General features: G+C 36.9%; 3 protein-coding genes and 1 long non-coding RNA gene across 6 annotated transcripts in view; 2 read left to right on the plus strand and 2 right to left on the minus strand.

The window, feature by feature from the left end:
• Positions 1–22,902, minus strand: LOC149610572 (uncharacterized). 3 transcript variants are annotated; one of them, XM_089859310.1, is made up of 2 exons: positions 22,622–22,902; positions 1–1,818 (listed from the first exon to the last, which is right to left on the minus strand). In XM_089859310.1, exons 1-2 carry the CDS (start codon positions 22,622–22,624, stop codon positions 292–294), a joined length of 1,530 nt encoding a protein of 509 aa, XP_089715436.1. In that variant the 5' UTR covers positions 22,625–22,902; the 3' UTR covers positions 1–291. The 3 variants fall into 3 exon arrangements, with proteins under 3 accessions (XP_089715436.1, XP_089715437.1, XP_089715438.1); XM_089859311.1 differs by having other exon boundaries at positions 1–2,022; positions 22,622–22,901; XM_089859312.1 differs by lacking the exon at positions 22,622–22,902 and adding an exon at positions 2,153–3,297 and having other exon boundaries at positions 1–2,022.
• The window catches only part of LOC149610564 (choline/ethanolamine transporter flvcr2a-like), a 159,344-nt gene that overhangs the window by 63,446 nt on the left and 69,359 nt on the right, over positions 1–26,539 (plus strand). The gene's annotated exons all lie outside the window — the stretch shown is intronic.
• On the plus strand, positions 4,907–7,277 carry LOC149610573 (uncharacterized). Its single transcript, XR_016376816.1, has 2 exons — positions 4,907–5,668; positions 5,987–7,277. It is a non-coding gene; the product is annotated as an uncharacterized LOC149610573 (long non-coding RNA).
• Positions 15,682–26,539, minus strand: part of LOC149610574 (uncharacterized) — a 17,135-nt gene continuing 6,277 nt past the window's right edge. Inside the window, exons 2-3 of the mRNA XM_089859307.1 lie at positions 22,386–22,485; positions 15,682–19,168 (exon numbers count right to left, since the gene is read on the minus strand). Coding sequence (XP_089715433.1) covers positions 17,543–19,162 — 1,620 coding nt within the window. The 5' untranslated portion in view covers positions 19,163–19,168; positions 22,386–22,485 and the 3' untranslated portion in view covers positions 15,682–17,542. The remainder of the gene's footprint in view (positions 19,169–22,385; positions 22,486–26,539) is intronic.

Below are 26,539 nucleotides of genomic sequence, written 5' to 3' on the forward strand. Positions count from 1 at the left end.
TTTTGATTTTAAGAAAAACTGTATTTTATCTTAAACTTCTGAATTTGTAATTGTGAACTTGAATTTATAACATCCTAAACTACATCAAGAAATGCACAGATTCACACACAAAAATGTCCTTAACTTATAATATTGATTTTAAAGGCAAAGTAACTCATGAATTTGAGTAACTTTATTTGAAAACTTAGGAAACACACGCAGATTGTTGAAATGAGATCACTGTAATTGTGACGATTACTCAATTATAACGCAGACATAAGACTCGCCTCGTTTAAGCATATCAAAATGGATTCAAATGACGGGGTTCAAATTAACTTTAACCACTTCGTAGAGATAAGGTGGTTCTTTCACCTTCACGTAATAACATCCATGATAATTCCCCGAATCTTCCAATTTTGTCAAAATAATGGAACACTGTTTGATGGTAAACTGATTGTCTTGGTCAACAGCGTCATTGTTATCAAAACCGAACTCATACTTCAGGAAGTTCAGGTGATCAATTGGCTCTTCCCATTTTACATTTGATTCCAACCTCGATGCGTCGGAATTCGGTCCGTAAATCGCTTCGTTGGCTGGAAGAGGCGTTGCAGTTTCGTTTTCCAATTTGACACAATTTAAGTCAAACTTTAAACTAAAATTATCATCACTCGATTCTGGAATTTCTGGTTCTTTCTTAATGTTTTCAGAGGTGATGGTTGGACATAGGGTATTAAATTCGCCCAATAATGAAATCCCTTGGTTGAAGTTGGAACCGACAGATTCTGAAAGAGTAGAATTAGACTCTCTCGCATATCTGGGGTCATCGGGATCTGATTCAGAATGAATTTCCAATTCTTTCGACTGAGCAATTCCATTAAGAGAATCATGGTTTGTATTTGGCCCACTTCGTTCAGGTTGCGAACTTCGTCGTTTGTTGTCTGGTTTCAGTTTTAATGGGAACGCAATATCTGCAACAGCAGTTGATCTACTTTCAGACCGAACTTCGCTCGAATCTGATAATTTCGATTCAATGTTTCCCTGATTGGGTTTTCCAGCATTGTCTTTCGTAGAAGCACGTTTCCGCTTGCTGGTCGATTGATCGTATTGGTTTTTCCGTTTTGAAGAAACACTTTTCGGAATTTTTCGTTCAATTAAAGATTTTGATGCATGACGTCTAGCAATGTGATCTTTTAGTACTCTCTTTAATTTGGTTGCGAAATCACAAAAATTACACTTAAAGGGACGCTCGTCACTGTGAGTCACATTGTGTATGTTTAAATTCCCGCGATGTCGGGTACGGTAATTGCAAATACCGCATTTGAATGGATGATCTTCACTATGAGTCGCAACATGAGATTTTAAAACATCCCGCCTTCGGGCACGATATTCGCAAAAATCGCATTTGAAAGGACGCTCATCGTTGTGAGTCGCGACATGATTCTTTAAATTCCAGATAGTTTGGGTACAATATTCACAAATATCGCATTTGAAAGGACGATCTTCACTGTGAGTCGCGACATGTTTCTTTAAATCATCCCGCCTTCGGGTACGATATTCACAAATATCGCATTTGAAAGGACGAACTTCACTGTGAGTCGCGACATGTTTCCTTAAATGAGTCCGCCTTCTGGCGCGATATTCGCAAATATCGCATTTGAACGGACGCTCATCACTGTGAGTCGCGACATGTTGCTTTAAATCACCCCGCCTTAGGGCACGGTAATCGCAAATATCGCATTTGAATGGACGCTCGTCACTGTGAATTAATTGATGATTCTTAAAGACTGAGCTTATTCCTGTCTGGAAACCGCACTGTTCGCACTTAAACTTCATCTTCCCCTAATGAACCAAAAAGTGATTCTTTAATCACAATGCTTTATAGGAATGTCTTAGGAATTGAATGCAAATATTTGAAAGGAAAGATGCGTGATTTTATGGGCATATCGGTTTTCAAATGAACATCTAAACGTCTTTTTGATCGAAATCTGCATCCAGTTCCAATTTTACATCAGTGTACGTGTTGAACTGCAGATACTGAGCGAGCTGAAATAACATAAACATCTTACTAACACGCTGGATATTTACATTAGTTGACTGAGGTATGTTGGCTATTCATGCAGAAATGAGGATATCAGCATTCAACATTCTAATATGAGTAATCGATCCAGCTTACCATAAGATTGCGAAATTAATTAGGTAGTCAGCCAAAGAGGAATTTCAAATAAGACACTGTTCAAAAGTCTTCGCGAATGAGGGACTCATTTAATAATTAATATTCAAATAATCGAAATTAACTTAAATTTTAAGTTCTAAGATAACGTTTTAATACGCCTCCAACTTCCAACGCACTTTCCCTCTAAAAACACGTTTTTGCAACAGAACGCGGAGCAGACGAAACCCTTGAGAGACTTCAAGAACAGGGGCGGAAATAAGTACTTTAATGTAGTATTCTCTACGTCACAAACTTTGAACAGAACTTTCTCGACCGTTTAGCGTGTACTGACTAACGTTACGTATTAAGGGATTCGAGTTATTAAAATCATAGACGCAAGATAATTTTATTATGGTTATAGCCTTTACGTCACATATCAGTAGGTATTTTTCAGCTATAATTAAGTAACTTAACTTCTTAGATTATTATCTGATGTTTCTGTCAAACAAACAGTACATTTCCATAACCTTAATCCGTTGCCTACGTTATATCAAGGCCAGAGTACGGCACCCAATTTCCAATAAAAAAACTGGCAATTTAATTCGCCTAATTTTTCCACCAGTAACGCTTTTAGCTGGACCTGTGTGACGTCATATTATTTGAAATACTTATTTTTCCGCGCTAGATAGAGCGAAAAGCTCCCTCCGGCGGGATTAGGACGTAGGCAAGGCTCGCAACGGTTTCGCCCTCCGACCCCGTTGCAGACGACGGAGAGCTGAACTTTGTATTTTTGTTGGGAATATGTTCAGCCCTCCGCCGTCGACGTAACTTCCCCCTTCCCTTCGATCCGAGGTTACTTTTTTCAACGCCGGGTCGAGAGAACGGAGATTCCTTTTGATTGCTGAGGAGCACAGTCGCTCCCCGCATATAAACGCGTAATGGAACGCGTGTTTTGTTTTTCGCGACTTCCAATTGGAACGGAATCGTTTTCTTAATTTTGAAATCAGTAAATAAATTCTATGAGAGCGGTTGCTCTCTTAGATAAGACTTCATACTGACTTTAATGTATAAGGAGGGTTTTTTGTTTGGATGTAACTTTTTTCGCATTATGTTTACTGTTTTGAAAAAATTCCACGGATCTACAATCCAGGCCCTTAAAGGGCTCCTTCGGACCCTTAGACACATGGCCCCGCGGATTTCCGAACCCCCCTACCTAGACAGAGAGAGGGAGAGTACTGAGGAAGATCGTCTATGAAGAGGGGATGGAAATCCGCGGGGCCATGTGTCTAAGGGTCCGAAGCAGTCTTGGAAATAAGGAATTTTTTGAAACTAGTCCTCGGGACCAGTGACCCCCAGCGTCTACAATATTAAACTGGTCCTTGGGACCAGTGACCCTATCCCTAATTTATTTTTTACTAATCCTATTGAAAAATTAAGGGAGTATTTCGTTGACGCACAGCCCATTCGATCGGGCTATAGATGCAAAATTATGTCAAAAATCAGAGTTAACTCCGTCATTGGGGGGAACACTGTTTTTTGGTCCTAATTTTGAAAATACTGGTTGAAATCTCATGAAATTTTAATGAGATTTGCAATATAATGTTTGGTATTTTTGTGCAAAGTTTTTCTCTTACAAAGCTTTTTGTAACAACATTAAAACGAAAATGAACTACAATTTAATGGCTTAGTCTAAAACAGTTTAACTTTGTTTCCTTCAGCTTCACTGGTTCGAGTCTCTTGAAATTTTAGTGAAAGGCATATTTAAAGGTTTTAAATTATTGTGGAAAATTTCGAACTTTTAAAACGAATAGTCCTTTTCCTAAAATTTCCCTAATCGACTAAATAGGTTGTAGGATTATGCACAAGCACAATGTTAATGAATTTTTTGGAAGTGAATTGTTTCTTTGAAAACTTTGAAACTTTGCATCATAACTTAAAACCGTTCAATGTGCCTCTCACTAAAATTTCAAGAGATTCGAACAAGTGAAACGGAAAAACTTATTAAACCATTCCAAGACCAAGCCCTTTAAGTAGGGCTAATTTTCGTTCTAATATTTATACAAAAAAACTATAGAAGGGAAACTTTTTAAAATTTCCAAAACATAGCAAACGTTGTTTTGCACATCACTTTAAAATTTCAAGAGGTTTGCACCAGTAGTTTCAAAATTAGGGCAAAATAACTGTGTTCCTCCCATAGCCGGTCATGTTAAAAGCTGGCTCCTTGGATTTTTCGAGCGAAAAAGCTCATAATTACCAACACGCGCTTTTACATAGGAAAAACATTGTGTGAAGCCAAAGCGTGATCGAGTGGGCTGTTGTTGTAGCTGGTAGCAAGGAAGGCAACTTAGGCATGAATGAGAAAATGTCAAGGCTAGGAGACTATATCCATGGAGTAGAAATTTATAATGACTAGAATTTTTAAACTGGTCCCTCCTGAATTTTCATAAAAATTCTCAATTAATAAACTGGTCCCAAGGACCAGTAACCCCCGGATTTTGAATAAAAAAACTGGTCCGAGCAATTAATAAACTGGTTTTTGACCTGTGGACCTGTGCTATTTCCAAGACTGGTCCGAAGGAGCCCTTTAATATGTGGTTAAAATTTCAAAGAGATCCATTAATTAGTTTATTTTATAAAAAATAAAGTTGCTAAGGGTGGTTTTCATTTCCATAAAATGATTCAGTCATTTTGGCAAAAAAGGGGAAATTTTCGAATTGGAATAACATGGGAAATGTTTGCTGTTATGGCCAAAGCTACTCGACCATTTTTTGAAGACTATTCTAGGAGAGCGATAGCTCTCTTAGATAAGACCTCATACCGACTTCAATGTATAAGGATGGTTTTTTGATTGGTTATAACTTTTTTTGTATCGTATTAACTGCTTTGAAAAAATTCCACAGAACTACAATTCGGGCCCTCAATATGTGGTTAAAATTTCAAGAAGATCCACCCATTAGTTTATTGTATAAAAAATAAAGTTGCTAAGGGTGGTTTTCATTTCCATAAAATTAATCAGCCCTTTTGGTGAAAAAGTTAAATTTTCCCATAGAAATAACATGGAGTTTTTTTCAAATTTAGCCATTTTGTCGCCACCCTTTTGAAATGAAATATTCGTTTGTTACGTTTGGGAACGGTTTTATATCAAAATTTAAACCTTTTTCTAGGACCATTTTTAAGGTTTTTGAGAAAAATTAATTTTAAGTATGTTTAATTTAAAATTTTAAAAACTACCCCAATCTGCGATATTTTAGCATGGATACACTGTTTTATTAGTAGATATCAGCGCGACCAATATTGGCCTTTTTTTACGTATAGTTGCCTCATAATAATCCGATTGTTTATTCTTAATGCCTTTTGGTTGAAATGGCCTATCGATAGTGAGATAAGACTGCTTTAATAGCTCTTTTCCCCTTTTTCACCCCGTTTGTGGCCGCCATTTTTTTTAAGGGGAAAACATTTTAGAGTGGGTCCTTTTTCGTTGTCATTTTCATATGTTTTGAGGATTTGCTCATGGATGGATTTTAAATATAATATAAAGTAGGTTTCAAGCTTTAATATAAGCCTAATTTCATAATTTTCCACCTTTTTATTGTCCCACAATCTATTTGTAAACTTGGCACTTTTTTTAAGGCGGTGAAATTGCGCTAAGCCTTGGCTTAACGTTAATTTTTGCCGTTTATAAAAATGTTTATTTCTCGTTGCCCGTTACTTCGCCTTCTCGTATCGTCGTACTTTAAAAGTTTAGACTTTGAAAGTAGTGCTTTGTTTTCTTAAATATTACTTAATTGTATAAAATTTCAATATTATAATTGCCTAAAACGTCCGTATTAACGAATTCAATGTTTTTTGTTGAAGGGACGCGCCTTGCATTTGAATTTCGTTCCCTCGAAACTACCCCCTTTAAGAGACCGGCCGCCGGAGGCTTTTTCTTTTACGCCCTCTCGGTCGCTCGTTCAGCCCCGATTCCCCCGAAAACAGCTGTAGTGAGTGACTCTGTTATTTACCAAAAATGTATGCGGTCAGTGTGTTGTTTTTGCATTTTAATGCTTCTAATCGTGGTGCACGTCGAGGTTTACGAATCCAACGTGTGTTGCGTAATGAAAATCAAGGGTGGATACTATATGATCTAATGATCTATGCTTTAAAAGGAATTTGACGGCGACAGTCATGCAAAAACGGTATTAGGCCTTGCCAAAAGTTGACTAAGCTATAGTGAGCCTTCGTCAGTCAATGATATAAGAAATTGACCCTCGGATATCCTCTGACTAGGAGATGGTTATAAAGTTACTAACTCTCGATTTTGGAGGTAGATACTCTCTAGTGACACTTAAAGTAACGACTTAATCTTATAAACAGACTAACATCATAAGCCCATATCGTAAATTCACCGATGTTGATATCTAAGCTTACTTGAAATACCAATACCAATTTTTTTAACTCAATGAATCTTAAATATCAACATCAAAAATTATCTACTGAAAGAGATATCTACTAATATTCCATTCAAATTTCTCGCAACATTTCAAATTAACGAATAGAAATGTGCAAATGAAGTTCAAACTGATTAATTGGGCAAATTGCTATATTGGTCACCATTACCGATCACAGATAGATTTGCGCCCTTCAGTAGTGTTTATTATGCTTGTAAAATGGTAAGCGAAATCTGTGATTAAAGTTTAAAATAGACATGAGCAAAAAGGGCTTTATAAATATCAACTCGATTACCGAATATCTAAATTTGACCAAAATTAAAAAAATATTCTCTTCGTGATTAAAAATCTTGTTTGAAGCAGCAAGCGGCCATCTAATCCTTATTTACCTTATTTTGAATTAAAAAAAAAATAGGTTAATACCTCTTTCAGTAGATGATTCATTGATATTTCAGTTTCATTGAGTTTAAAAAAAATTAGTTCCACCATTGGTTGATTTTCAATATTGACCAATCGATAATCACAAATTTTAATAACTAAATCACAAAAACCGGTTCAAAACCATATTAGTTTTGAAACGATTAAATTATAATTTTAAACATATATATACTAGTTAATTCCTCGTAGTCGTAGGTAATTAGTTTATTTCCTTAGTGAAAATAATGCTGAATATTATATACACAAAGTAAATAATAAATTGACTTCTAAAATTTAAATGTAAAGTGTGTGCATTATTTCCCAATTAATAAAAGATATCCACCTATTTTTCATTCAAATTAATTACTAATTTGTGGATAATGGATAGAAAATGTCGAGCTCTTAAAATAGTATTACAATTTTTTTAATTAAATAATTATTAATAAATTTCAATAAAATAAATTCTGGTTAAATACATAACACTACTTTTTATTAAGTTTCTGAAATTATCAGAGCTAAATATCAAAGAGACACATAATTAATTGTTCTCATAAGGTGAAAACCCAGCTGACTTATAGCGTTTTCCTTTGGGTCCTCGCGGAGCGCTCCCAAAGAGCAATAAAAATGGTAGTAGTAGTTTCCAGCTTCGTTAAAGACTGTTTTTGAAGCATAGGATCTCCTAATTTTATTCCTCCATGGGAGCGCTCCGCGAGGACCCTAATAGCGAATTCCACTTACTGCTCTCGGAGCGCTCCCATGGAGCAATAAATATAGGAGACCCTGATTTAGCATAAACAGTCTTTAACGAAGCCGAGAACTACTTCTCCCATTTATATAGCTCCATGGGAGCGCTCCGCGAGCAGTCAGTGGAAATCGCTATAAGGAAAACGCTATTAGAAGTAAAAAAATACCAGGCTGCCAGGCTGTCTCTTACACAACAGAGTTGGCCATTCTCGCTTATGAGAAATGAATCCTTGTCATATGCATCTCTGGACTTTAGGAGCTCCAGGACTCCCAACTGAATCAGGGTGGGAAATAGGAATTTTTTTAAAACTAGACATTGGGCCAGCGACCCCCTGCCCAGGAATAAATAAACTGGTCCATGACCATTGACCAGGGCGCGGCGTCTGCTAAACTAAAGAAGTGGGTAATTAAAATAGTTGAGATAATGTCTGGACCCTGGTTACCCTAGAATTTCCATTATGGTCGTGTGGACCACTGCTCACCCTCCGATTTAATTTTTAAACTGGTCATTTTCCCGGTGCCACCGCCTTATTTGCAACGCTGATCTGAAGATTTCTTTTGACCGGACCATAGCCTACTCGATCACGCGCAACACGTCGCAAGCTGCTTGCGCTATAGCGCGAGTCAGGGTGGGAAATAAGGATTTTTTTAAACTGGACATTAGGCCAGAGACCCTCCTGACTTGGAATAAATAAACTGGTCCCTGACCATTGGCCAGAGCACGTCGTCTGCTAAGCTAAGGAAGTGGATAATTAAAGTATTAGAATTTTAATGTGTGGACTCTGGTTACCCTTGAATTTTTTAGTAGTCTCGTGGACCACTGACCCCCCTCCGATTTAATTTTTGAACTGTACCAGGCAATTTTTAAACTCGTCATTTGCCCTGTGTTACCGCCTTATTTCCCACGCTGGCGCGAGTTGCTTTGCGTTGTCGAGTGCGTGATGGAGCGGGCTATGCCTGGAGTCCCAACCCCCGTTACTTACTACCAAAATACCCACTAGCATAGCCCACTCGATCACGCTCTCTTTTCCCCGGCTACATATTTTGAAGAGGGCACTTTTTAGGCGTATTTTTAACAATCTTGGATCACCTTTGTGGACTTTTAGGGTAGCCCTTATAAATTGAGTCTTCATTGCCCTGACTATATTGTGTTTAAGGTTTATAAGCTTAATATCAAACAGACGTTAGTTAATGCTACAAAAAAGTTCGAAATTGATAATCTTGGATCGTCTTTGAGAAGTTTTAAGGATATCCGAATTTCATATTGGGCTTATGAAAAGTTTGAGCTAAAGGTTAAACAGACATAAATCAGCGTCTTAAAAAATTGTGTAAAACTGTCAATTTGGTTCGATTTGTGGAATTTTTAGGGGAGCGCCCCGCGTTTCAATAAAGGGTTGTAAAAAATTGTATTATGTTAATTACAATAAGAATACAAACTTTCAATGAGTTACGTTTTTATTTTTTGGAGTATCATTATAAATAAATGACTGATTGAGCTAAAGTTACGGTCGCTTTTATATATGTTTCTGCTTAGTGTAGATTTTGAAAATGTAAAACAGTTTCTTAACAATCTTAATTAAAATGAAGACTGAAGGAACAGATATTAGTCAAAAATGTCTTGATTAGAATCAAGTCCTAAAAAGTATCGATAAGACTGAGGTTATCACTTGACTGAAGGATCAGATATTAACTTTTCTTTTTAATTGAAACTTAAAGGCATGCTTAAGAAAAAACAACGTTCCATTACCGTTTTCCGTTGAAATAACTTATTTTACAGGTAATCAATTTCAAAAATTTACTTATCTCGGGTTTTCGGGCACAATTCCATTCCCCCAAAACATTTTATCATTACATTAATTACTTTTGAGAGATAACGTGTCAAAATAAGCTTTAAAACAATAAAAAACTGAATGAGCGGTCTGTTTAGCCATGACCAAAACCTTCAAATCAGTGTTGCTAATGTTAGAAAGTGGATGTTCCCACTTCCATTTTAAAAATTTGCCGCATTTCCCACACCCCCTTTTTTACAGTCATATTTATCTGGACTATTTTATCATACTAAGTTTAATATGGAATATCACTCCGCATGGCTTTGACAATATGTACAAATGCTTTAAAGCTTTAAAATTCTCAAAATATGCTTTCTTTTTTTCAGTGCCAAACTTAAAATCACCGAATTTATTTCAAAATGTCGCTTGAAATTATTAAACCGAATAAAATTTTCGAAAATGCACTTATTTTAACTGTGCAGTTAAAATTAGTGCATTTTTGAAAATTTTGCACTATTAACCCTTGAACAGGAAAATTCCGACATTTGATTGATTTCGGAAAAATATTACTTTTTCCCCACAGAGCCTAAAACCAAACCTAAATCTCCCACGATGTGGGAAATTACCCACACATTGGCAACACTGCTTTAAAAACTTATAACAAGCACACTTTCGAGACATGTTCTGAACAAATTAGTGCTTAACCCTCTAATAGTACGACCACGGAGAATTGATGTAAACTGTAGTTGAAATATATTCATGTGCGACCTGCGGCACTGAATGGTCTCTAACCATTGTTTGAAACTAGAGAGAGAAATAGTGAGCAGCATTAATCATGTCCTGAGCTATGAGAATGAACAGTATGACTGTTGACTGAAGTACACTAGACATTACATCATTTTGCATAACCACGAGTAAAAATCTAACTGTCCCTACTTAATTTTCCGCCATTGTTTTAAAACGTATCCACTGCGAAGCATGCCGGGCACAAATGAGGGAACCTTTTAAAACTCAATGTCATACACGTACTCTCTCAAAAGTAATTAATGTAATGATAAAATGTTTTGGGGGAATGGAATTGTGCCCGAAAACCCGAGATAAGTAAATTTTTGAAATTGATTACCTGTAAAATAAGTTATTTCAACGGAAAACGGTAATGGAACGTTGTTTTTTCTTAAGCATGCCTTTAAGTTTCAATTAAAAAGAAAAGTTAATATCTGATCCTTCAGTCAAGTGATAACCTCAGTCTTATCGATACTTTTTAGGACTTGATTCTAATCAAGACATTTTTGACTAATTTATTCGATAGGTCTGAAAATGATTTTAAATGAAAGGTTGAACATTAAACTGGTGCCTTTTGAAGTTTCATTAAAAACAATTAAGTTGAAGTATTGTTTTTCTTAATTTTAATTACATACTCTAAATTGCGTTGTTTACCCCTAAACTGTGGAGCATACGAGTTTTTAGTGGTATGGGTTAGGTAGTTGTTTCACCCCAATTATACGGCCTTTATAGACGATTATACTAGGTTAGCGATCAAGGGTGATTGAACTAGGTTAGCGATCAAGGTTAATTGAACTAGGTTAGCGATCAAGGTTAATTGAACTAGGTTTGCGATCAAGGTTAATTGAACTAGGTTAGCATCAAGGGTGATTGAACTAGGCTAGCGATCAAGGGTGATTGAGCTAGGTTAGCGATCAAGGGTGATTGAGCTAGGTTAGCGATCAAGTGTGATTGAACTAGGTTAGCGATCAAGGGTGATTGAACTAGGTTAGCGATCAAGGTTAATTGAACTAGGTTAGCTATCAAGGTTAATTGAACTAGGTTAGCGATCAAGGGTGATTGAACTAGGTTCGCGATCAAGGTTAATTGAACTAGGTTCGCGATCAAGGTTAATTGAACTAGGTTCGCGATCAAGGTTAATTGAACTAGGTTCGCGATCAAGGTTAATTGAACTAGGTTCGCGATCAAGGTTGATTGAACTAGGTTCGCGATCAAGGTTAATTGAACTAGGTTCGCGATCAAGGTTAATTGAACTAGGTTCGCGATCAAGGTTAATTGAACTAGGTTCGCGATCAAGGTTAATTGAACTAGGTTCGCGATCAAGGTTAATTGAACTAGGTTAGCGATCAAGGTTAATTGAACTAGGTTCGCGATCAAGGTTAATTGAACTAGGTTCGCGATCAAGGTTAATTGAACTAGGTTCGCGATCAAGGTTAATTGAACTAGGTTAGCGATCAAGGTTGATTGAACTAGGTTCGCGATCATGGTTGATTGAACTAGGTTAGCGATCAAGGGTAATTGAACTAGGTTCGCGATCAAGGTTAATTGAACTAGGTTCGCGATCAAGGTTAATTGAACTAGGTTAGCGATCAAGGTTGATTGAACTAGGTTCGCGATCATGGTTGATTGAACTAGGTTCGCGATCAAGGTTGATTGAACTAGGCTAGCGATCAAGGGTAATTGAACTAGGTTAGCGATTAAGGGTAATTGAACTAGGCTAGCGATCAAGGGTAATTGAACTAGGTTAGCGATTAAGGGTAATTGAACTAGGTTAGCGATTAAGGGTAATTGAACTAGGTTAGCAATCAAGGGTAACTTTCCACTGTGGAAACGAAGGGAAAGCTATTTGAGTTGGACTGGGCGTTGATTGTCATGTCAACCAGTCGGGATGAGATTTTAAACAATGGACACGAAAACCCTTAAAAGGAGCTCCTGCTTTTCTCTCCTAAGGTTTAAAACGTTAGTTCTAAACAACTTTAATTAATATTAAGACTGAAGTTCCAGATATTAATAAAAACTGTCTTTGCAGACAAAGACTTGAAAAAGTAAGAGATAAGTTTATAAATTAATTGCCTGAAGTAACAGATATTAAAATTTTGACTTTTGAAGACATGATTATAAAACATTTAATATTTGAAAAAAATTCTTATCTTAGTTTTTTTCACCAAAATTTAATTTGGTGAAAATATTTTTCAACATTATTTAAACAAGTATTTTGCTCTTAATAATAATTCTAGAAAAAATGGCATTTCCAAGAATATTTTAAGGGATTATGGATACTAGCTTTATACCAGTGTTTTTTTTTTTATTTATTAATAACTGCTTTTAAGAAGTTCAATTACTCGGATATCTGAAAAATTTAACTTGATGAATTTAATTTTTGATATTTTAATATTGAAAATATTGCGAAGCGGAATATAACATAGGCCGTTTGACTGTGATATAGTTATTAAATTCGAAAAGATCTGTACCTTGATCGTGATCTTTTGAGAGCTATACAACACGTTCATGTTTGGTACTTCGAAAACTTAAAGTTAACGAACACGTTTTGTTTTGTCTTAATACTAAATTTATTTTATCAGCTATCAAAGATTTTTAGTACATTTTATTCTCCTTTTAGAGCCGAATACTCAAACCTAACTGTACATTTTTAATGGAAAGTAAAATGCACATGTGTTTTTAAAACGATGCAGATATTTCATAATGAAATATTTCTACTAAAGGTATTTTGGTGAAAAAAACTAAGATAAGAATTTTTTTCAAATATTAAATGTTTTATAATCATGTCTTCAAAAGTCAAAATTTTAATATCTGTTACTTCAGGCAATTAATTTATGAACTTATCTCTTACTTTTTCAAGTCTTTGTCTGCAAAGACAGTTTTTATTCTAGGAGAGCGATAGCTCTCTTAGATAAGACCTCATACCGACTTTAATGTATAAGGATGGTTTTTTGATCGGTTATAACTTTTTTTGTATCGTATTAACTGCTTTGAAAAAATTCCACAGAACTACAATTCGGGCCCTCAATATGTGGTTAAAATTTCAAGAAGATCCACTCATTAGTTTATTGTATAAAAAATAAAGTTGCTAAGGGTGGTTTTCATTTCCATAAAATTAATCAGCCCTTTTGGTGAAAAAGTTAAATTTTCCCATAGAAATAACATGGAGTTTTTTTCAAATTTAGCCATTTTGTGGCCACCTTTTTGACATGAAATATTCGTTTGTTACGTTTGGGAACGGTTTTATATCAAAATTTAAACCTTTTTCTAGGACCATTTTTAAGGTTTTTGAGAAAAATTAATTTTAAGTATGTTTAATTTTAAATTTTAAAAACTACCCCAATCTGCGATATTTTAGCATTTATACACTGTTTTATTAGGAAATATCAGCGAGACCAATGTTGGCATTTTTTAACGTATAGTTGCCTCATAATAATCCGATTGTTTCTTCTTAATGCCTTTTGGTTGGAATGGCCTATCGATAGTGAGATAAGACGGCTTTAATATTGCTGCAGTGACGTTGACGCCGCCGCTACAGCGACGCCATCAAAACACACGGGTCTAAATTGTCGCGGATATAGTCAAATTCAAACTAGCTTAATGGACATTTTAACTTTTCCCTGCTAATTATTCTGGATTACCAATAAAAGATAATTAAACTAGACTCCCAATTAAAAACTAGATTACGAATTTAAATAATTAAAGTAGTTTACCAATTAAACTTTCTTAAAATAAATTATCAATTAGAGTTAATTAAACTAGACTACCAATTTGAGGTTATTAAACTAGATTACGAATTAATGGTTACTAATTAAATTACGAATTAATGGTTACTAATTAAATTACGAATTAATGGTTACTAATTAAATTACGAATTAATGGTTACTAATTAAATTACGAATTAAGGGTTACTAATTAAATTACCAATTAAGGGTTACTAACTAAATTACCAATTAAGGGTTACTAATTAAATTAATAATTAAGGGTTACTAATTAAATTACCAATTAAGGGTTACTAATTAAATTATCAATTAAGGGTAATTTATCTAGATTATCAATTAAGGGTAATTAATCTAGATTACCAATTAAGGTACGACCGGTAATTAAGCTAGATTACCGACGACCGGTAATTAAGCTAGATTACCGACGACCGGTAATTAAGCTAGATTGCCGACGACCGGTAATTAAGCTAGATTACCGACGACCGGTAATTAAGCTAGATTAACGACGACCGGTAATTAAGCTATATTACCGACGACCGGTAATTAAGCTAGATTACCGACGACCGGTAATTAAGCTAGATTACCGACGACCGGTAATTAAGCTAGATTACCGACGACCGGTAATTAAGCTAGATTACCGACGACTGGTAATTAAGCTAGATTACCGACGACTGGTAATTTAGCCGTATTACCGACGGCTGGTATTTAAGCTAGATTACCGATGGACGCGCAACGGCCTAGGACTTTTTCTCCCATATTTTCTAAAGAATTTTAATTAATATGAAGACTGAAGTGACAGATATTAATAAAATCTGTCATTGTAGACAAAGACTGGAAAGTGTAAAAGATAAGGTTTGAAAATGAACTGCCTGAAGTAACAGATATTAAAATTTTCACTTTTGAAGACATCATTATAAAACATCAATTATTTTAAAAAATTCTTATCTTACTTTTTTTCACCAAAATTTCATTTTCCCAAAATATTTTTCAGCAATATTTACCAACTATTTTGTCCTCAATAGTAGTTGTCACCTAGAAGGGTTTAAGGGATACTAGCTTGGTACTGGTTTTACTTACAACTAACATTTGATTCTAGGAGATTCAAATGCTTGGATATCTGAAAAGATTTCTCTTGAAGAGTTTAAATTTTTATATTTTGAAATTGAAAATATTGCGAAGCGGAAAATAATATAGGCCTTTTCTTTGTGATTTAGTTATTAGTGTCGAAAAGATCTGTAGATTGATCGTGATCTTTGAGAGCAACACAGCACGTTAATATTTAATACTTTGAAAGCTTTACAATTTAAGAATACGTTTTGTAAAGTTTTAATACGGTTTATATTTTGTAAGCTCTCAACGATTTTCTCACGTTATAGGGTCAATTTTCTACCTAATTTTAAATTTTTGATAAAAAATAAAATGTAAAGCCGTAGTATTTTTAAAATAACGCGCATGTTCCTTTTTAAAATACTTTCCCGAAGTAATTTTGGTGAAAAAAAGTAAGATAAGAATTTTTTAAAATAATTGATGTTTTATAATGATGTCTTCAAAAGTGAAAATTTTAATATCTGTTACTTCAGGCAGTTCATTTTCAAACCTTATCTTTTACACTTTCCAGTCTTTGTCTACAATGACAGATTTTATTAATTAATTAATGTTGTCATAGACAGTGAATAGGCGTAACCTTTTAATTTTAAGAAAAACTGTATTTTATCTTAAACTTCTGAATTTGTAATTGTGAACTTGAATTTACAACATCCTAAACTGCATCAAGAAATGCACAGATTCACACACAAAAATGTCCTTAACTACATCAAGAAATGCACCAATTCAAACCGAAAATGTCCTTAACTACATCAAGAAATTAAATATTAACACAAAAGTATCTTTAACTGCATCAATAAATGAACCGATTCAAACCAAAAATTCCCTTAACTTGAACTCATCAATTCGAGTAACTTTATTTGAAAACATAGGTAGGAAAAACACGCAGATTGTTGAAATGAGATCACTGTAATTGTGACGATTGCTCAATTATAACACATTGTTTATGCATATCAAAATGGATTCAAATGACGGGATTCAAATTAATTTTAACCACCTCGTAGAGATAAGGTGGCAGGGCCCCCAGCCGAATTTTGAAAATATTTATAGGAATTATAGGACTTTTTTCATGAAAATATAGGATTTTATAGGACGTTTTTCTAGAATTATAGGATTATATAGGACACTAAAATATTAATTTTTATGTTTTTTAAAGAACCAGTACTGCAAACAAAGGCCACGTAATTAAACGAAATGTTCAAAAACATACCCTCCATAGGATAGCATTACACTAAACTTTGGAGGCTCAGAACTCTGGTTCTACTAGAGATACGGGGATCTCCTGTTATAGTCCTATTTGCCCCCCATACAACCATGCAAAAAACTTAGGGCTACGACAAACAGGGGCCGAGTAATTAAGCAAAATGTTCATAAACATACTCCCCTCCATAGGAAAAGCATTACACGCAATTTTGCAGGCTCGTAACTCTGTTTCTACTAGAGATACGGGGATGCCCTTTGAGTATGTTATAGTCCTATTTGCCCCCCATCCAACCATACTAAAAACTTAGGGCTGTGACAAATAGAATTATATAGGACACTAAAATAAATGGTGGTGCACACTGAACGTTCTGTTATCAGAACCATAATATACCGAGCTATTTTTAACTAGTTAAGCTTCAATACGAGGGAAACCATCCCCATTTCTTGATATTTTTTAGACCCGAATCCTGGTTTAACCGCTGGTTTGCTTAGAATTCGCCCAAATTTCAAAATTATAGGATTTTATAGGTTTTTTGGCGATTTTAAGCAAAATTATAGGATTTTATAGGACAGTTCTAAAAATATAGGATTTTATAGGAATTATAGGACCTCTGGGGGCCCTGAGGTGGTTCGGAGCCTCCGAGATATCTAGGCCCATTCATGTAGCGAAGCGAGAATATTTTTTTGACTAATTTAGTTCGCCGTGTTTTCCCGCTTGGTGGCACTTTTAGCACCGTAAAATAAACAAGTTCAGCCTCGTGACCCCGTCGACTGCTACAATATTAGGGCAAGGTATAGACGTAGAGCGGTGAAGCCGAGGTCGCGGATAGTTAAAAAATGTTTTTGAAAATTTCCGAAGACCTTTATTAAACAATCATTCCAAAGAAGTAAAGGATAAAAATGTTAAGGTTAAAAAAATTATAGGTTTTGAAAAGGTAAAAAAGCCTCTAATGGTATATGAAAGCTGTGAATTAGCAACTTCAAGAAGTTTTGTTTTACTAAAAGAACAGTGATGTTAAAATCTCATAATTACTTTTTTTGTCCATACACTCTAACCAATAGATTCAATAAAAAGTGAATAGCCCCTAAAAAATTACGTTAATTTAAAGGTGATACCTTTCTCTTTCATAAAAGTTTAATAATTGGCCCCTAAAATGTCATCGATAATTTATGGAACACCCCGGTCGCAACGGTCATAAAAGCGCCACCTCTTACACACAAAGGGTAAAAATATTTCCTCTATGAAACTGGATATTTCCCCACGTAAAAATCGACATGCATGGGCCTAGATATCTCGGAGGCTCCGGGTGGTTCTTTCACCTTGACGTAATAACATCCATGACAATTCCCCGAATCTTCCAATTTTGTCAAAATAATGGAACACTGTTTGATGGTAAACTGAGTGTCTTGGTCAACAGCGTCATTGTTATCAAAACCGAACTCATACTTCAGGAAGTTCAGGTGATCAATTGGCTCCTCCCATTTTACATTTGATTCCAACATCGATGCGTCTGGGTCGTATATAACTTCATTGGATGGAAGAGGCGTTGCAGTTTCGTTTTCCAATTTGACACAATTTAAGTCAAACTTTAAACTAAAATTATCATCACTCGATTCTGGACTTTCTGGTTCTTTCTTAATGTTTTCAGAGGTGATGGTTGGACATAGGGTATTAAATTCGCCCAATAATGAAATCCCTTGGTTGAAGTTGGGACCGACAGATTCTGAAAGAGTAGAATTAGACTCTCTCGCATATCTGGGGTCATCAGGATCTGATTCAGCATGAATTTCAAATTCTTTCGACTGAGCAATTTCATTAAGAGAACCGTGGTTTGTATTTGTCCCACTTCGTTCAGGTTGCGAACTTCGTCGTTTTTTGTTTGATTTGGGTTTTATTGGGAGCACAAAGTCTGCAACATCAGTTGATCTAGTTTCAGATTGAACTTCGCTCGAATCTGATAATTTCGATTCAATGTTTCCCTGATCGGGTTTTCCAGCATTGTCTTTCGTAGAAGCACGTTTCCGCTTGCTGGTCGATTGATCGTATTGGTTTTTCCGTTTTGACGAAACACTTTTCGTAATTTTTCGTTCAATTCCAGATTTTGATGGATGGAGTCTAGCAATGTGATCTCTTAGTACTTTCTTTAATTTGGTTGCGAAATCACAAAAATTACACTTAAAGGGACGCTCGTCACTGTGATTCGCAACGTGTATGTTTAAATTCCCGCGTTTTCGGGTACGGTAATTGCAAATACCGCATTTGAATGGATGATCTTCACTGTGAGTCGCAACATGAGATTTTAAAACATCCCGCCTTCGGGCACGATATTCGCAAAAATCGCATTTGAAAGGACGATTTTCACTGTGAGTAGCGACATGTTTCTTTAAAACATATCGCCTTCGGGCACGAAATTCACAAATATCGCATTTGAAAGGACGAACTTTACTGTGAGTCGCGACATGTTTCTTTAAATCAGTCCGCTTTCGGGCGCGATATTCGCAAATATCGCATTTGAATGGACGATTTTCACTGTGAGTCGCGACATGTTTCTTCAAAGACCAGCTAGTTTGGGTACAATATTCACAAATATCGCATTTGAAAGGACGATTTTCACTGTGAATCACGACATGGTTCTTTAAATCATCCCGCCTTCGGGAACGATATTCGCAAAAATCGCATTTGAAGGGACGCTCATCACTGTGAGTCGCGACGTGTCTCTTTAAATGCCCGCTTTGTCGGGTGCGGTAATCGCAAAAATCGCATTTGAATGGACGATCTTCACGGTGAATTAATTGATGATTCTTAAAGACTGAGCTTTTCCCTGTCTGGAAACTGCACTGTTCGCACTTAAACTTCATCTTCCCCTAATGAACCAAAAAGTGATTCTTTAATCACAACGTTTTAGGAATAGCTTAAAGGGACACTATTGGCAAAAATTAAGTATTTTTATTCTGATTCCTTATGTTAAAATATGCCGCCTTGAATTTTTTCAGATTTTTTGAAGCGCTATTTATAGTATTAAACAATATTTGAAGTTTTGTATCCAAAACATGCATTTGAATTTTGATAAAGCGACCTACCGGCCAATCAGCGCCCGCGATTTATAAGAGTCAACCCCCAAAGGTTTTCTCAGGCGAGTCTCATTTGCGTCGTCTGCATTATGTTCAGAAATATGTATTCTACTTTTTAGCACTCGAAAGAAAGACGCGTTTTCGATCGTTTAACGATAAGCGGATTAGAAACTTTAGTAATTAGCAGGTTTACGCTTTTATACGTTTCACTTAAACTCAAATTACTCTCGTAATCTTATTATATTAAAATGTGGCGGGTCGTATTTTGTTGTATATCTTGAGTGTCTAGTTATTAGCCTTTGGAATGGGAAGATCTGTGCTCTTAGATTATTGTTACTATTATTTTTTGTGATCTTCGAGATGGAAAAAATTTAAAACCCATCTTTTACACCTCAGCACAGTCAAGCTGCAACATAATTACTATCCTCCTCAAACTTTAGCAGACGACGGGCCCCGCGGAGTCACTGGTAACGAGCCCACTCTGAAAAAATACTTATTTCCCTCCCTGCTTTTCCTGTTTGAAGCAGACAACATACCACTTAATATTTTCTAACCCTCACGGGATTGGCTGATTTGGCTCTATCCCTAAAGAGGTTTTATAGAGCTATCTCAGTTGTGACGTCAGTGCCTAGGTAAAACGTCACGGGCTTAGCTTTGGCAGTCGGCGGCCATGTTTGGTACCGCTTTGGTTCTATGGGCAAATAGCATGGGTGACGTCACACTAAGGCTTCTGAAATAGCTCTATTGGCCGGTAGGTAAGTGCGCTAAAATCGAGACCCATTGCTAAGCCTAACAAATTTTAAAAAATTTAATTTTCATTGAAAAAATTGTTTGAAAAATCAGAAAAAAATTTGAGGCTTCATATTTAATTGAAACGAACCAGGAAAAAATAAAACATGGCACTAAGATTTTCAGCTGAGAGTCTCCCTTTAAAGGGAGGGTGAAGTAGGAAATCAAGTTATTTTTTTATCGATTCTTCTACTAATTACAAGACCAGTCTGCAAATAGTGAAACATTCAGGAAATACCAGCTCCGAATGATTTTAAAATTCAAATTAGGTTCAGATTTTAAGGATAATTTTAAAGAAGGACCTCCGACCAATCACGTAACGCCCTACCTTTTTAATAACAAAATTGTCGTGGCACGCTCCATGTCTCGCGCCACGATTATCACGTCACTCGCGAATTTTATCAAATCTCGTGATAAATTTCATTCGACACGGAACGTGCCACGAGCATTTTGTTAATAAAAAGGCAGGGCGTCACGCGATTGGTCGGAGGTCCTTCTTTAACATTATCCTTAAAATCTGAACCTGATTTGAATTTTAAAATCATTCGGAGATATTTCCTGGATGTTTCACTATGCAGACGGGTCTTATAATTTGCAGAAGAATCAATAAAAAATCACTTCATTGGTACAATTGCATTATATCTATTTACATGAAATAACGGTCTTACCTGACTAATTAGACCACGGGGAGTTTAAAAAAAATAGTTAAAAAAATATTCGTCCGCCGGAACTGGGTCAAAACCAGACTTGTAAATAGTGATAATTTCATCGGGAGCCCTGCAGAATTTTCTTGGGTACCCGGGGCTCCCTAGTGGACGAAGGTAAATAAACAAAATGTGAGGGAGGGCACAGTTTTGAGGGGTAATACAGGGTTCGTACAAAATTTTTGGAATGAAGTTCCCTGACTTTTCCAGGTTTTCCCTGACTAAATTCCACAAATTTCCCTGACCATTTGCAATAACGTACATGGCGAGCATATATGAAAACCAATCTAAATTCAGTGTAATCATTTTTGCACAAGTTATAAGGACTTGGCAATTCGGGCTTAACTCCGCCCCCAGCGCCATTATGGTATGTTTTTTTAACAGAATGAAAGCTATATAAGCCCCTCCTCCTGGTATGTTTTTTAGCACTAATGGAACTAGGTAGCCTGACGTTGCATGACGTAGTACTGCCAAGTCCCTATTGTTATAAAAATTAGCCAATTAATTCGTTTAGATTTAAGTTTAAGTGGATGATAAATAACCGGAGCGAGCGAATTTGGGGCTTTGGTCATTATCTCAGACAACAATTTTTCTGGTCACCCTTATACTGTTATCCAATTTTAAATTTCCCTCCAATATATTTTTCCCTGACATTTCCCTGACTTTTTAGGTCAATTTTAAATTTCCCTCCAATATATTTTTCCCTGAAATTTCCCTGTTTTTTTAGGTCAATTTTAAATTTCCCTGACTTTTCCCTGACCTTTTAGGCCCATTTTCAAGTTCCCTGACTTTTCCAAGTTTTCCAGGTCGTGTACGAACCCTGTAATATTCGTCATTACATTTTTCCCCCTTTTTTGAGTTGTGGTTATGGGTGAGGGTTCTCAACTTCTCATCACCCCGAATTTTTCAGGGTACCCGGGTGGTACCCGACCCCCCCCCCCCTAAAAATATTTTTTCAGGGTGTCCTGTGAATTTTCTTGGTTGTCACAGGCTCCCTGGTACCCCCTATTTACAAGTGTGGTAAAAAATTCGTTTGAAAATTTGAAATCACCAAAAATTCGCATTCCTATAGCTCTAGGTTAGGTTTGATGGATTCTGTAACTAGTTGCCACCTTTTCCAAGATATTGGTTTTTGAATTTAGTGCCTTCACCAAAAATTATGCCCCTTTTCCTAAATATGAGTTTTAAAATTTAGTTCCTTTAGCCAAAAAATAATGCGCTTTTTCCAAATTATCGGCTATTAATTACGTTTTTTACAAGACTGAGTGCGGAATACGGTATACAGGAGTTATGGTAAAAACATGCAATTTGGAAATTTTCGAAAAAAAATTAAAAATACTTGCGGCGGGCCAATATTTTTTTTTAACTATTTTATTTGAACTCCCAATGGTCTAATTAGTCAGGTAAGACCGTTATTTCATGTAAATAGATATAGTGCAGTCCTACCACTTCATTTTCTATTTCACCCTCCCTTTAAGAGTTGAATGCAAATATTTGAAAGGAAAGATGCGTGATACCGGTTTTCAAATGAACATCTAATTGTCTTTTCGATCGAAATCTGCATCCAGTTCCAAATTTTACATCAGTGTACGTGTTGAACTGCAGATACTGAGCGAGCTGAAATAACATAAACATCTTACTAACACGCTGGACATTGACATTTACATTAGTTGACTGAGGTATGTTGGCTATTCATGCAGAAATGAGGATATCAGCATTCAACATTCTAATATGAGTAATCTATCCAGCTTACCATAAGATTGCGAAAAGGAGGGGTCCAATTAATTAGGTAGTCAGCCAAAGAGGAATTTCAAATAAGACACTGTTCAAAAGTCTTCGCGAATGAGGGACCCATTTAATAATTAATATTCAAATAATCAAAATTAACTTAAAGTTTAAGTTCTAAGATAACGTTCGAATACGCCTCCAACTTCCAACGCACTTTCCCTCTAAAAACACGTTATTGCAACAGAACGCGGAGCAGACGAAACGGTTGCCCTTTGACCTGATCGTGAACTATAGTTAGGCCAAAGAGAATATAAGGGAGGAGTGGAAGCTCCCACGCTCCACAAGCGTAAATAGTTATGTCCAGACTTAGAAATAGCACACGTCCACTGGTCCAAAACCAGTTTATTAATTGCTTGGACTAGTTTTTTAATTCAAAAAGTGGGGGTTACTGGTCCTCGGGACCAGTTTATTAATTGCAAATCTATAGGAGAACAAAGGCTGGGACCACTCCGGAGACCAGTTTATTATTTAGGGGTACGTTCAGTAACGAAAATCTCAAGGAAATCGCTGTTTTCTTGATGTGTGGTTGATGGGCTCGAGACGTCACAGTGACGTAAAAGGCTGTTGAACGGAAAAGTGACACTTTAAAGTTAGCGCTGGTTTAGAAAATGGAGTTGGGGAAAGGTCTTACTGGGCCTCAAAACGTTACGAAGCACAAATGGCTCTTTTTAAGTATAAACGAGCTTACAAATAATGAAATTGTTTAAGAAAATTATGTCTATTTGAATGGTAGAAGTAGTTTTGTAATGAAAACTAATACAATTACTGTAGGAATAACATTATTGGAATTTAATTTTCAAATCCCGCGCCAACTTTTCGTCTGTCAAGTGTTCATCAGTCAAACGCTACGTCACGCCATCAAAAAAACCATATCGATTAGTTGGTTTTTTTGATGGGCAAGCGCTGAGCATCATGACGTCAAAACCGGAAACGCGAAAAAGCGTACAGTAGGAAAAATCTCACATCGCTTAGTAAGCGCTGTCATCAAAGAGGGTTACTGAACGTACCCTAGGACACTAGGGGGGTCACTGGTCCCAAGGACTAGTTTAAAAATTATCCTTATTTCTAAGTCTGGTTATGTCTCGCCTAAATTATACTAGCGGTACGAGGGAGTTTCCGGCTCAGTCGCGCCACCTACGATACCGTTTAATGTCTCAAACGGAAATGCCTCGGTACTGCGCATTGAAGATGCGCGGTAGAAAAGCGTGACAAGATTTTCCCCTCTTTCCACTCCTCCCCTATACTCTCTTTGGTTAGGCAAGGCAACGGTTTCGCCCTCCGACCCCGTTGCAGACGACGGAGAGCTGAACAGGGCTCTACATAAGGCACTAGTCAAGGCATTTGACTACTAAAAAAATGCCGTGACTACTAAAACAAATCGAAATCTGGGGGTTCACTAGTCAACTTGACTAGTAAAAAAATGTCCCAAATATTCGTAAACCATGTGTCTCACTAATAATAATAATCTAGGCTTTGTCTATGAAGGGATTTCCACACTAAGCCTGTGGGCTCGTCCTTCGGGCTGCCGCCCGCCGCACCTGGGCTTTGACCTGGTCTGCAGATCCTGGCGACCGACTCCTTTACGGCCATCGCCCGTCTCCAGGAAGCCATGCGGTCCATTCCATGCGCCTTGGTCGGCACGGGGAAACCCTGCTTGCTCGCCTCCACTGCGACCGCGTCCCCACTCCGGCGGTGCTCCACCGTTTCGGTCTCGTGGCTGACGCTCTCTGTCCCACTTGCGGGACTCTGGCTGACGCTGCCCACCTCCTGTTGGCCTGCCCGCATACGTTTGCGTTGACCGCGCCGGTCCGCTCCCTTCTCCGTTCGGCGGCCCGCCCGGTCACCCTCAACGGGCTCCTTTCGTTAACCACCGCCGTCACGTCCTCGCGGTCCGAGTCACTTGTGCGGCACTCGCCTCGCTGGGCATCGATCGTGCACGCTGAGACGATTATGTCGCCTCCCTACATGCTCTTCCTGGTGCTCAAGGCCATGCGGCTAAGCACTAGTGGACGAAGGAGGAAAAAAAAAAAAAAGCCTGTGGGCTGTGGCTTATTTACAGGTGGGTCCCATAGAGGGGTGGTGGCTAGCCACTATGCCACAGGTAACCTACAGCGCCTTATACTTACTATTACCGTTACCTACTACTAAAAAAAATTGGGATAGGGGGGCTCACTAGTCAGGCTGACTACTAAAAAAAAATATCCTTATGTAGAGCCCTGGAGCTGAACTTTGTATTTTTGTTAGGATATGTTCAGCCCTCCGCACGAAATGTGTCAAATTAATGTTGTCATAGACAGTGAATAGGGGTAACCTTTGGATTTTCAGAAAAACTGTATTTTATCTTAAACTTCTGAATTTGTAATTGTGAACTTGAATTTACAACATCCTTAACTACATCAAGAAATGCACAGATTCACACACAAAAATGTCCTTAACTGCATCAAGAAATGAACTGATTAACACCAAAATGTCCTTAACTGCATCAAGAAATGAACTGATTAACACCAAAATGTCCTTAACTGCATCAAGAAATGAACTGATTAACACCAAAGTGTCCTTAACTTATAATATTGATTTTAAAGGCAAAGTAACTCATCAATTCGAGTAACTTTATTTGAAAACATAGGAAACACACTGATTGTTGAAATGAGATCACTGTAATTGTGACGATTACTCAATTATAACACAGACATAAGACACACCTTGTTTAAGCATATCAAAATGGATTCAAATTAACTTTAAAGGGGCTGGCCGGAGCTGTTGGGGTGAAGGGGGGGGGGTCAAACTGTTGGCTAGCATATTGCTTACCCGCCCACCGCGACGGTGGCGCCATTTCCTATGGCCAAAGAGCTGGGTGTTTTGCCCCTGAACTAAGGGCGGACTTCACCCCAACAGCGCCGGTTAACCCCTTTAACCACCTCGTAGAGATAAGGTGGTTCTTTCACCTTGACGTAATAACATCCATGACAATTCCCCGAATCTTCCAATTTTGTCAAAATAATGGAACACTGTTTGATGGTAAACTGAGTGTCTTGGTCAACAGCGTCATTGTTATCAGAACCGAACTCATACTTCAGGAAGTTCAGGTGATCAATTGGCTCTTCCCATGTTAAATTTGATTCCAACATCGATGCGTCTGGGTCGTATATAACTTCATTTGATGGAAGAGGCGTTACAGTTTCGTTTTCCAATTTGACACAATTTAAGTCAAACTTTAAACTAAAATTATCATCACTCGATTCTGGAAATTCTGGTTCTTTCTTAATTTTTTCAGAGGTGATGGTTGGACTTCTAGTATTAAATTCGCCCAATAATGAAATCCCTTGGTTGAAGTTGGGACCGACAGATTCTGAAAGAGCAGAATTAGACTCTCTCGCGTATCTGGGGTCATCGGGATCTGATTCAGAATGAATTTCTAATTCTTTCGACTGAGCAATTTCATTAAGAGAACCGTGGTTTGTATTTGGCCCACTTCGTTCAGGTCGCGAACTTCGTCGTTTGTTGTTTGATTTGGGTTTTATTGGGAGAACAAAGTCTGCAACATCAGTTGATCTACTTTCAGAGTGAACTTCGTTAGAATCTGATAATTTAGATCCCCTGTCAGCCTGATCGGGTTTCCTAGCATTGTCTTTCGTAGTAGCACGTTTCCGCTTGCTGGTCGATTTATCGTATTGGTTTTTCCGTTTTGATGAAACGTTTTTCGGAATTATTAGTTCAATTCCAGATTTTGATGGATGAAGTCTAGCAATGTGATCTTTTAGTACTTGCTTTAATTTGGCTGCGAAATCACAAAAATTACACTTAAAGGGACGCTCGTCACTGTGAGTCACGACATGGGTCTTTAAATTACCGCGTTTCCGGGTGCGGTAATCGCAAATATCGC

The sequence above is a fragment of the Phalangium opilio genome, unplaced genomic scaffold, assembly GCF_054372755.1.
Source record: "Phalangium opilio isolate 3A_F unplaced genomic scaffold, DU_Popi_V2 ptg000329l_1, whole genome shotgun sequence".
NCBI lineage: Eukaryota > Metazoa > Arthropoda > Arachnida > Opiliones > Phalangiidae > Phalangium > Phalangium opilio.